Source organism: Colletotrichum gloeosporioides (assembly GCF_011800055.1).
Source record: "Colletotrichum gloeosporioides strain Lc1 chromosome Unknown consensus_66, whole genome shotgun sequence".
Taxonomy (NCBI): domain Eukaryota; kingdom Fungi; phylum Ascomycota; class Sordariomycetes; order Glomerellales; family Glomerellaceae; genus Colletotrichum; species Colletotrichum gloeosporioides.
Genome location: NW_025544711.1, coordinates 1144122 through 1156495, shown reverse-complemented (window position 1 = coordinate 1156495; position 12374 = coordinate 1144122). Strand labels below are relative to the sequence as shown.

The window sequence follows — 12374 nt, the reverse complement described above, 5'->3', positions numbered from 1 at the left end:
ACATCGCGAATTCCCGGGCTCTTCCGTCAATCGATACCGACCTCTTCCTCTCGATTCTCCAACATTCCGCTCTTCTCGCGCTCGGAACTGCACCTTTAAACAAGCCGTGATCCTAGAGACTCACAGCGAGGTGCCATCCAAGTGCTTGAAGGGTTCCTTGCCTGCCCCTGCCCATGAGTCATCTACTTTGGAAATATTACTGGGAAAACGATGTCGACAGGTTTCGGCGTCTACTGGCCCCGGCCGCCCACTCGACACAGGCGGCGACCAGGAGCCCGGGCATAGGCGTGGGGCCCCTCGGGGGCAGTCCCGGAGGATACGGGACTTCTCCCCGCAATGCCAAAACTCGCAAGTCTTCCGCCGTAGGCATCAACTCCGGCTCATCCAAGAACTCGAACTCGACTTTGGGTAAGCCCGAGGTCAATAGCCGTGATCATGCTGGTCTTACCGTCCTCCTCCGTGCCGCCTCATCGACCACCTCGGACGCCATCCTCTTCATCCAGGCGTTGCTCGACCATCCCGCAATAGACTTGTATGTGCAAGACCCGGAAAGCGGTTGGAATGCCCTTCACAGGGCTCTGTACACGGGAAATATCGCGATCGCGCGTCTGCTGCTCGAGCGAGAGCGCAAGATATTGACGGAACAGACGCTGGGCACCTCTGTGTCCAAGGTTGGCCAGCTCATCAAGATGAAAGATCGCGAAGGCAACAGTCCCTTCGATCTCTATAACTCGACCATTGCCATTAGAACGATTGGGGATGCTACAGATTCGGATGATTCGGACATGGACTCGGATGACGGCAGCTCGGATGGAGGCCAAGCGCTGATGAGATCCGTTGTCGCACTCGACGGTGCCACCGATGGAGAAGAAATCTTCGTTTTTGGAAGCAACAGAAACCTATCTCTCGGTGTGGGCGATGAAGACGATCGCCAGTTTCCTGAGAGAATTACGCTCAAGCGACCGGACCAACTTGTGCGGAGGTTTTATCAGGGATATCTCACAAAGACGAAGAATGAGGCTACCCACGGAGTGAACGTCTCGGTTGATGAACTGGACATGGAGGAGATTCCGGCCCTAATCAGGAATCGACCTTTGCGCATCCATGATGCAATCCTTTCCAAGTTGCACACGGCAATTCTCACAACCGACCCAGCCTCCAACCTGTACGTCTGCGGCGTCGGACGCGGCGGGCGTCTCGGTTTGGGCGACGAAAACACACGGTTCCGCTTCGTTCCTGTTCAAGGAGGTCTCGCCGACAAGAGGGTAGTGCAAGTGGCACTCGGCCAGAATCACAGCATGGCAGTCACCGACGCAGGCGAGCTCTGGACTTGGGGCTCCAACAGCAACTCTCAGCTCGGATACAGCTTACCGCCGCCAGTCCGACAGGATGAGGAGCCCATGAGCACCACCCCACGACAAGTGTTTGGGACACTCAAGAAAGAGGCCATCGTCGGCGTGGCAGCTTCAACTTATCACTCTGTAGCGCACACATCCACGTCCCTATTCTGCTGGGGCAAAAACCTCGGCCAGTTGGCTCTCATGGACGCAGACTCGAGGTCCCTGGAAGTCCAACAAATCCCTCGAAAGGTTGCCGCCTCTCTCTTTTCTTCCCCTATCGTCGCTGTATCAGCCATCGACAAAGCAACAACTTGTCTTTTGGCCGACAGCAGTGTCTGTGTCTTCACCAGCTACGGCTACAATTTCGTCAAGTTCCCGTCTCCGGACGTTTTTGTAAACCATCAGTTCACGACATCCATGTCGACACGGTACAACTCGGCTAGAAACCAGGTTAGCCGCATTACCTCAGGAGGGGAGACAATCGCCGCGGTTACTACGAGGGGAGACCTGTTTACCATGGCTCTGAACCACAAAGCGGATTCAACCCCTTCGGCAACGTCGACAACGAACCCATCCAAGATCAAGGGTGCTGTCACAACGCCGCAGTGCATCTGGAACGCCCGGAAGGATGGCGTCAAGTCGGTCAGCGTAGGCGAGCATGGTGCCGTCATCATCTGCACGGAATCCGGCGCAGTCTGGAGGCGCATTAAGCGTACCAAAGCGAAGGACGCCGCAATCCCTGGATCGGCTGACATCAAGCGGAAAGACTTCAAATTCCAGAGAGTACCAAGTGTCACAAACGCTGTCGCCGTGAGGAGCTCTACGTTTGGCGCTTTTGCGGCAATTCGAAAAGACTGCCATGTGATGAAGGAGCAGGTCAATGTCAGCGAGCAGTCTTTGTGGGAAGATATTGCGTCCCTTCTTGTTCTACGCGATTTCGAAGCTTCAACTCCAAGTCCCGGTGACAAGGACACGCTCGGGTTCTGGAAATCAGAGGACTTGAAATACCGAATTGGGTTGCTGCCGTATGAGATTCTGAAATCCACAGATCTGGAGCGCGATCTGTGCCACTTTCTTTCGATGGCTTCCGACTCTGAATTTGATGTGGAACTGCGTACATCCTCGAGTCCAGAAATCAAGGTGCCAGTACATGCCTGGCTTCTTACCGCAAGGAGCCCCGTTCTACGAAAAGCACTTAGTGAGTATCGCAACGGTGGCGATCGCGAAATACCTCAAATTCTGCGGATTGGAGAAGATGACAGAAAAACGATCATTACCTTCGACGCTATTGATCTACTCTCTCTGTTAAATCTAGTTGTTTACTGTTATGATGACACCGTCATTCCTGCTTGGAACCACACACGTCAGGCGCCGTCCTTGGCGCATAGATATCGTCAGGTTCGCAACGAACTGATGAAGCTGGCCACGAAGCTGGATATGATGAAGCTAGAAGCAGCTGCGCGCCTACAGACGACGGCCGAGAAGTCTTTGGACAAGGACTTCGCCAAAGCAATCCGGGATCTGAGATACTTCGAGGATGCCGATGCATTGGTCGAGCTGGACGGGGAGGAGGTGCCAATCCACAGTCAACTTATGCGCCAGCGATGCGAGTTCTTTGAAGGACTGTTCCATGGCCGAGCTCGGGGCATGTGGCTTGCAGGCCGACGTGACGAACTCGACGAAGAAGAACTGGTACGAGTCGACCTCAGCCACTGCGACCCGGAAGCATTCCAGTACGTGCTGCGTTACCTCTACGCAGACGTTGGGAAGGAGCTATTTGATGAAACAGGTGCTGCCAACATCGATGAGTTTTCCGAGCTGGTCATGGGTGTAATGAGCACTGCAAACGAGCTCATGCTGGATCGGCTATCGCAGATCTGCCAGTTCATCATTGCGCGTTTTGTTACGACTCGTAACATTGCCCTTCTACTGAACGAGATCAGCCCCTGCTCAGTGACGGAGTTCAAGGATGCGGGTCTGGAGTACATCTGCCTGCAGATGGAGTCCATGCTCGAGAACCATTTGCTGGATGACTTGGAGGAAGACCTCTTGGTGGACCTGGACAACATTGTTCGGGAGAACCAGCTTGCTCGGTACCCCTTTGCCAGAAGTGGCCGGGCGGAGCTATTTCTGTTTGAGAAGGATCCGGACCTCGCTCTCGACATTGACGAAGAACGTCGTCGCAGGGTGCGAGAGATGGCATTCAAAACAACGCAGAGAGACGACGACAAGAAGATCTCCTCCTCGTTCAAGACAAAGTTTGGAAGTCTTGATGACGGCGTTAGCCTTGCCTCTCCCAGTGCTGAAAAAGGCCGGCGCAAGTCAAAGACCAGCCGCAATGAGCCCTTCAGTCCCAGCTTGAGGCCTAAGGAATCCCATGCCGATCTGATGTTCGATATGGATGAGGAGAGTCCATCCGTGATTAGCCCTCCCATGTCGCCTTCGCAACGAGCTGCAAGTACCAAGAACAAGATATCGGAGCTGGAGCAGCTACCATCCCTCCCAGGGCCATGGAAAGATATCAAGCAACAGTCTGTGGCCGGGTCGCCTCAATTTCAGGTTGTCAGCCCTCCCATGGACAGGTGTGCACAGTTCGGTGTTAGCCCATCGCGGTCGCCTCAAGACATCGGTGCCAGCGGCGCTTCAAAGTCTGGTAATCCATGGGCCTCATCCAGATTTCAGATGGAAAGGATGGACTTGCGACAGGTTTTGACCGAGACTCCAACAAAGTCTGCTTTAACAGCTGGAATCGCCGCCCAGAAGACCAAGGAAGCCTCGCCCAAGCCAGCTCAACCAAAGATGTCGCAGAAGGAGCGCAAAAAGCAACAACAGGCTCAAGCTGCAGCTCAGGCTGTGCTGGAAGCCGATGCTCAACAACCCAAAGTGGCGTGGGACAAGGAATCCGGCGCGGGCAAGACGGCGCCGTGGAAGGCAGTGCAGAGCGGCCCCAAGACGTCTCTCAGAGACACCATGGTCAAGGACTCCCCGAAGCCTACACCTCCCGCCAAGTCATCCTTGCTTGGGGTGGAATCCCCAGGCAAGGCAAGCCCTAGACGCGCAGCGTCGCCCGACACGCGGTTCCCGGGCCAGTCTCGCGGCAGCAGCTCTCCAGTCGTCCCTGGCACCTCGAGCCAAACCCCCGCGAAGCCGCTCGTTCCACACTCCAAATCGTACATCACCCCAGCACCCAAGGCGGAGCCCACCTTGGGGCTGAGTATGGCAGACATTATCGGGCAACAAAAGCGCGAGCAAGAGATCGTGCGCGAGGCCGTTGCGAAGAGGTCGATGCAGGAGATTCAACAGGAGCAGGAGTTCCAAGAGTGGTGGGATCAGGAGACGAGGCGTGTGCAGGAAGAAGAGGCCAGGCGAGAGGCCAAGGGGAAGGCCAAGGGCGAGAGGAGCTCGAAGGACAGCAAAAGAGGAAGGCGAGGCCGGGGAGGAGGCAAGGGGAAAGGGACCGGGCCGCCGGGGGCTTCAGGCGACGGCCCTGGGAACGCGGAGGCGCTTGGTTCGCCGAAACCACCGGCGGGCGGGCCAGCGTCCGGAAACTCCCGAGGACGGAGCCACCGAGGACGTGGCAGGGGTGGTAAAGCATCGACATCAGCATCGGCATCTTGATTTACTTGTTTTATAGGCGTCTATGGGAGGGGGGAGTTCACGGAACCAAACCAGAACACTTGGGCAGGCATGGATGGTTTCAACATGAGTTTTGTGGGCGGACTTGTTCAAAAACTGAAACGTCCCCATGGGCTAATAGAAGACACGAGAGAGAATAGAAAGACTTCACTCGCACACAAGAGTGCAAATACCATCTGAACAGGCAGTGTTCGTGATGGTGGTGCTAGTGGAAACGAGAAGAATCCGCAGCGCTAACATGGGGAATGTGACGGGCCTCGAAAGTCATGTTGGAGGACAGTTTGCGCCATGTGACGATGAATACTGCCAAGAAAGGTTACGCCGAATCGTAAGCTTCAACAGCGGGCTCCCTTAGAAGTACCATGCCGTCCGTATCGATGGGGGCGGCGGGTGCTGCGTAAGTGTCGGTAGGAAATAGCGTACGTAGTTTACATACTGCGCAGTACACCACACTAAGGTACGTTGGGTACGGATAGGACGAATGGCATCGGGACTGGGTCCGATCTGCGGAGGCGAGAAGCGAGAAAAGTCACCTCACCTGCTGCAGCAGGGTCGGGTGCCGCAAGTGGGTTCACGATTGGTTGGTTCGCGTTGTGTTGGCCGTTGGAGCGGAGTGGACGTGGAGTCGGGTGGGCTGGGGGTGGCTCACCTTATCGTTATCGGGGAGGCGGGCGGTTCCATGAGGTGGAGGGCGGTTTGATAAGGAATGATGGAACACTTGTGAAGGGAAAGAAGGAGGAGGAGCCTGGAGGAGGTTGACGTGCTGGTTGATGCCGTTAGTTCATTGAGATGACTCGGTCGCTTGGCTGCTTGATTTGGACTGCCGCAGGTGGCGCAGGCGCTACATGAAGTAGTGATGGATGTGAGCCAGCTAATGACGGAGAGAGGTAATAGGTCGCAAGACAGATAGATGGTGCTTCTTTTTTTGGGGACCGTACATACAGTCCGAGGACGGGAAGCTGGAGGAGAGAGAGATAAGGGATGTTGGGGTAATGGAGGCGGGCGTTGCCAGGACGCTTCCACCTCCCAGTGTCAGTGCCAGTGCCAGGTAGAGAGCCGATTTCCGGGATCAACCGAGGGCCGGCGGGCGGTAGAATCGTTTAGGCCAGAGATGGCGTCTGAGGCGAGTCGTATCAACAACCATCTTGGACCCTGCGTGCTGCCTGACGATTTTGTGGCTGTTCTTGTTGTTGCTGATAATGGTCAATGGTGGAGGCACTGTGGACGACGACGACCTTGCTGGCCGTCATGACACAGGGGATGAGGCAAGTCAGCCGCAGCGAACGGGGCTATCAGGGGAAAGTGGAAGAAGCAGAACATCAAGGCATGAGGCAAGGGTGCCGATGTCCTCAAAGATGGGCCGAGATACGTTGGAGTGCGTTGCCATGGATAACCTTGTCTGGTATTGTCGTGCTGGTTGTCAGCTGGCAGTCGAGGATGCGGTACCCAACTACGGATACCTTGGTTTCCATTGCTTGAGAAGGCTCACCTCAGAGCGCATGCATGAAATGTTACTGCGGGTTCGGTGGTGAGCTAAGGTACTGCGTAGAGAGCAGCGGAGCATTGCGTGTTGTGCGCCGTGCCATGGCGATGCGGTGCAGCCAACTAGAATACTGAAGAGACTGAGGCGATGAGGTGCGGCTCCGGCTCAGGCTCAGGCTCCAGGCTGGGGTTGAGGGCGAGGCCTTTGTGAGGTCCGGGGTGGTCCAAGACACACTGTCAGTGTCCCCCAGTCTGGTCCTCCCCCTTGCCTCGGACGCATGGCGGAAGCAATCAGCGGCAAGCCAATCAAGGTGGATTTGGGGCGGCCGTATCGGGGATCGGGGATGGCATGACAGTGACTGCTGGTGTTGCTGATGGTGAGTCTTGCTGGTTAGGCTTGCAGGATGACTCCAAAGGGCACGTCAACCTCGCAGTCTTGGCCCGGCGTTACGAAATTGGGGTAGCTGCATGTTGAGACTGGGGACGAAAGTCCTAATACCAGCTGAGAGACAGAGACGGAGGCAGAGAGAGAGAGAGAGAGAGAGCCAGAGAGAGATGGGACACAGAGAGAGAGGATAGATGGACAGAAGGACAGAAAGATACCATGGTAGAGACAGTGCAACCCCTGTCTGTCTGGCACCCTCCCGTCTCCATCGCCGTCCCATCTCATCGCTAGGTACCTGCCTGCCTCGCCTCTGCCTGCACTTGCACCTGCACCTGCACCTGCACCCTAGGTCACGATTCACCTCCACCACGCCCTCACAGCTGGCGCTGGCTGTGGGCCAGGACTCACACCAACTGAGGTGGACCACGACGTGGAGGCTCGTCCCCTTCCCCGTCTCCACACCTGCCTCGGTGCATGGTCCGTGGCCCACGGATGCTTGTTAGAGCACCAGTGCAGCAGCAACAAACCCCCTCCCCCCAATCCCCCCAATCCCCCCAATCCCCCCAGTCCCCCCAGTCATAGTCGCAGTCCCGGTCCCTAGGTAGGCAGGCACCTTAGAGGTAGGCACGCACGCATTCGCTCATCACCACCTCTCTCGTTGTCGCGCCGTGCTGCTTGCTTGCTTGCTCGCCCAGTCCAACTAAACCTTGTCAAGCTCATGGCCAGGAACCAAGAGACATCCATGTCATCCGTCTTGCCTCTCCTTCACTTTGGCTCCCCATCTCTTCTTGACTTTCTCTCTCCCTTCCCCATCTGCTCTCTGTTGTCTGTCTAACGGCTTCTGCGTCACTCAGCCAAAAACAAACCCTTTGTTTTGCCTGTTCCCTTTCATTCCGTCGCTCTGCATCATCAATTCCGGTTCCCGTGCCCTTCCAGTCACGCCTTGGGTTTTTTTTTTTTTTGTTTTTTTTTTTTTTGTTCTTTTTGTTGACTCGGTCTCCCAGTTTTGACCGTCTCTCTGCTCAACTCTTTGCCCAGTAGTGCAGTACATCGCTACCTCTCGCCCTCTCTTCCTCATCCTCACTCTCAGAGTCTCTCTCTGCTCGAGCTAGCATATACCGTCTGATCTTTGCCTGTTTCTTGTTTGCCCGTCCTTTTCATTTCCGGGCCCATTACGAACCTATCTCAAGCACACCGCTCTCACTTGATCTTGAGCACTTGCTTGAACCCCCAGCCCCAGCAGGTGACTCGATGACGGAACGGTACCTGTCCACGATCACGAGGCTCATCACTACCCCAAATCATTGAGCGTATGACACCTGAACCGATAGACTCCGTCTCGACAGCCACTGCGCCGCCAGTTCTCTGCATATCGACCCTCACTGTTCTTTAACAACCTACACGCGAAAGGCACCGTCCTTCCCATCTGTGCGACGTTTGCTTGCTTGTTGTTGGAGGACGTGCTTGGGAGGAGGTCCCCGGTTTCTGCAAAGCCGTCGAAGCTTACCTCAGGCAACCGAAAGCCATGGTCGAAGCCACGGCCGCCTAACATAGCTCGTCTCTGTCCATTTCGCCCTGCAGCTCTGCCTGCTACCCCTTGGCCTGCTCGTGCGGCAACCCAACAACAACCCCGGCGTCTAGTCCTTCGTCTCGATCTACTTCGAGTCCCCACGTTCACGTTGCCCTGCCCGCCGTTGCCTGCCTCGCCGCGCCGCGCCCGCCCTCTCTAAGGGTTCCACTGGAGCCCTTTCGCCGCATCGTATCCCGCTCCCTCGACTCGCCCTTCTCTCCCCCCCGCCGACGGCTTCGAAATTGAGGCTTCTCGAGACATCCAACGACGTTAAGCTGTGATGAAGGATGGATGAGCAGGTCCAGTACCGCCTCCACGTCGACACCAAGAACACCCTTCCACTCCTCGTCTAGAACCACTTGGCGCACCTGTATCGCGCTTCCAGCATTGCGTCGACAACCACGCAGGTGTCTGTTGGCTTCACAGATCAACATCCACCCTTCCTTGCCCTTTGGGGCCGCACAACCCCAAACAAAATGCATCAACAAGCTCGACCCGCCCCGCGGGTCTCCTCCCCCGCTTCCTCTCCTCAAACGAACCCGTCCCGAACGAATAACCCGAGAGAAGCAATACTAGGTGCTCGCGCAAGAGCATCGTCCGAAACCTCTGGCCGAGAATCTGCCGTTGCCAGCTCCTCGACCGCTGAAACTCCTCCGGGCGCTGGTCCTCCAGCCGACGCCGTTAAGAAATTGGACCAGATCATCCAGGTAGGCAGGGCGCGGGGATACAGTGGCCTATGCAAGGGGGCTAACTTTGGGTAGAACTTCCACACCAAGGCCGCTTCAGTCGTCCTCCAATCGCGTATAGATCTGAAGCCAGCATACCACACTCGCGGGCCTGGGAGCAAGAAGCTGAATAAATGGGTGAGTCACTGTGGTCATGCGTTTGACATGGGTAGAGACATGCTGATTTCGTGTTTCTCGCAGTTTCAAATTGAGACCGAAGAGTTCGACGACTTCAAAGACGAGCTGCGCGTCTGGAGGAACTGCGGCGGCTTCGAGAATACACCACCGCCTCTGATTATTGAGACATACCTCGACACTTCGCGCCTGACCCCGAGCCAGAGTCTGGTTATTGTCGACGAAAATGGGAAGAGATGGGATGTTATGGAGGCTTTAAATTCGTCCGAGAGTGACGACGGTCGTCCCACGCCTGCCAAGAGGAATACAGAAGTCATCTTGGAGAGATGGCGCATCGAGTTGAAAACGATACCAACCAACGATCTTGATGACTTTGGTCCAACATTACCTACCATTTACAAGAAGAGCATTGTCTTCTTCCGTTCGCTCTACGCTGCGGCAAGAATTCTTCCAGTTTGGAAATTCTCGCAACACTCGCTGGGCAAAGGCGTTCACCCGTCGCTAGAGCCGCGGTGTCGCATTCGAACCGGCGAGCCAGAGAGTGATGGCATCGACCGGCTTCGGCATCCGCTATATGACGGCCGCCCGGATGTCGTGACCGATTACGTGTTTGGCGACTTGGAAATTCCCGTGGGCCGCTTCTATGCTTCAGTAACATACAGGAATGAGTGCAACTTCCGGGTGGATGATTCTGAGTCGCTTTTGAGCTCTCGCTTCATGGGCGTGGATGAGAACTTCTTTAAGCCGTCGCTACCTCAAAGGAGAGAAAGCAGAAGAATCGACCCTGAAATTGGGTCCCTTCCATCGCATCGTCGCAGCCGGAATCTGTCAGACATACACCAGACATATGGCAGTCTTTCAACCTTTCACGGCGATGGTCCTTTGGGCACCAGCCCCATATCAGCCTTGAAAGCCGTGCGAGCTCCTGGGTCCGACACAAGTTCACCGCCAGAATCCACCCCTCCAAGTATCGAGCCAAATCCACCAAGCTCCTTACCTGTCTCCGGTTTGGCAGCAAGACCATCCATCAAGGGCTTCAGCAGCACTGGCCGCCGACCATCTGTTTCATTTCAGCCTTTCAAAGCAGGTTCCCTCTCCGGGTCGCCTGTGCCCCGTACGTTGGATTCCGAGTCACCAGCATCCCCAGCATCCCGAGCTGCTGCTCTGAACGCGCTCAACCAACCCCGCAACCGCAGATCACTGACAGTAGGTATGCCTGCTTCTCTGCGCGGCGGCCCTCAACCCGGCGATGCCCCGGTTCTGGGCTCTCCTCGACCCTCATCGACCAGTCGTTACAGCAGCAGCTTCACCCATCGCAAGGGGAAGCTATCCTACGGCGGTCCCAGCAGGACAGGCGATGACGAGCAAAGCAGCAGTGGCCGCCAAAGCCTCTCGTCGTCCGTGGCCCAGCCTGGCTCTGGTCTTCTTGCTGAAGCAGGAGCGGGCGGTAGCTCCGGATCACTCCAAACAGACGACGACCAGATCTCTGAATTCTTGAAAGCGTTGGACAGCAAGAAGACGCTGAAAAGCTTCGAGCCCAGCAAGAAGGGCGAATGGGCAACAAACCGGACTGTTGCTCAGCTGTCCAGATTCCACATGATGAAAGAGTCCAACAACGCGCTCACAGATTCCATGACGTCTTCAATGCAGATGCATCGATCATCAAGCTCTTCTAGCCGGCAATTGTCGAATGTGCCGAGCATGGCCGCGCCAGCGTCAGTTTCAGTGTCGTCCTCACCAGGAAAGCCTCTTTCCCCCCACACGCCGCACACCCCAGCCGTACCTTCCCGTTTGAGTGAAAACTCGATCATCAACTACAACACCAGTCAGCCCCGCAGCGAGCGTGGGAATGCTAGTGGCGACACAACGCAGATGCCCAGGGAAGACACCATCACTCAAGATGGCACCACTGCAATTGACATTCCCATCTCTCCGAGGATCGGCATACACCCGAGACGTTCAAGCTCTGTTGCGCAGCAAAATCGGGCATTAGCAGATGACGACGATGGCGATCTCGCGTTTGCGGCCAACCGCAGCATCAGCTTAGGTGCAGAAGACCGCGAGCCACCGACGCTCAGCATGCTCCTGGGCAGACAAACAGAGGCGGAATCGTCTTCTCGACGAGAGGGGGCATCTTTGCAGCCAAGCGGCGACATACAGTCTTCAGGCTCGGCGGACATGATCAGGCAAGGCTCTTCTGAAGGATCCAAGCCACCAGGTGGCCTGATGGCTGTTGCACCGTCCAGCTCGCCCTTTGGCAGACGCCGGTATGCCGGTATGGGATCAACAGGCGGCCGCGGGCAAACACCTCCTCAGTCATCACGAGGTAGTTTTACGGGATCCAGCGGGCGTTACGGGCGCGGCGAACATGACCTTATGGACGAAGAGCCTCTACTTTTCGATATGTCGGAAATGGACGCGCAGTCACGTCGAAGTTTGGAGGAAGGCCGGGGTGGAGGCAACGTGGGATCTGGCTCGGGAAGCCGCGGCGATTTTGAACCTCGTGGCATCAGCCGAAGAGGATGGTGAACGATACGTTTTTGTTGAGCCAGACAACTGTATCACTGGCGATCGAGAGTACGGAGACGCAGAGCACTACGGACACTTAGCAGTTCAGTGGAATCTCCAGAGCCCCCGGTGATAGGCACTGCCAACCGGGACGGCAGGACAGCAAGAACACAAGCTTGCCAGGAATGAATGCTCCATTACACATACATCATGATTGGGCAGTAAGGTACTCTGGCGTTTGGTTGGTTGGTCGGTTTGCACGCTGGCCAAGGTTTTAACATGGCAGCAGAGAAGACAGGAGTAAAGGGGGGTTAAGGGCTACAGATTTGATAGAGAATGTATAAAGACTGAGATGTACACATACGGGGCAGGGTATCCAACATCGCCACTTTGCACAGCACCAAAGTCGAAAGAAATAAGCTTACGTAGTAGCTTAGGCACAATGGAACAAACGACGATGAATGATGAAGATATCCTTCCAATTGGGTGGTTTGGGTTGAGGAACACACGCTGATGCCAATGCGCTTCGTCTGAGGTTGACGTAGACACAGAGGCTAGTCTAGGGAGAGAGATGTCTTCGTCTTGCAGTGCTT

The 12374-nt window shown here is 55.9% G+C and overlaps 2 protein-coding genes across 2 annotated transcripts; both read left to right on the top strand.

Annotated features, from left to right (window-relative positions):
- Positions 1 to 173: 173 nt before the first annotated feature.
- GCG54_00014936 (BTB/POZ domain-containing protein 1) lies at positions 174 to 4958 on the top strand (the record flags this gene model as incomplete). The annotated part of the gene is made up of 1 exon (XM_045414757.1): positions 174 to 4958. One exon carries the CDS (start codon positions 174 to 176, stop codon positions 4956 to 4958), a length of 4785 nt encoding a protein of 1594 aa, XP_045260879.1.
- Positions 4959 to 8889: 3931 nt separating this feature from the next.
- On the top strand, positions 8890 to 11802 carry GCG54_00014935 (Autophagy-related protein 13; the record flags this gene model as incomplete). Its single annotated transcript, XM_045414756.1, has 3 exons — positions 8890 to 9120; positions 9175 to 9276; positions 9340 to 11802. 3 exons carry the CDS (start codon positions 8890 to 8892, stop codon positions 11800 to 11802), a joined length of 2796 nt encoding a protein of 931 aa, XP_045260878.1.
- Positions 11803 to 12374: the final 572 nt, after the last annotated feature.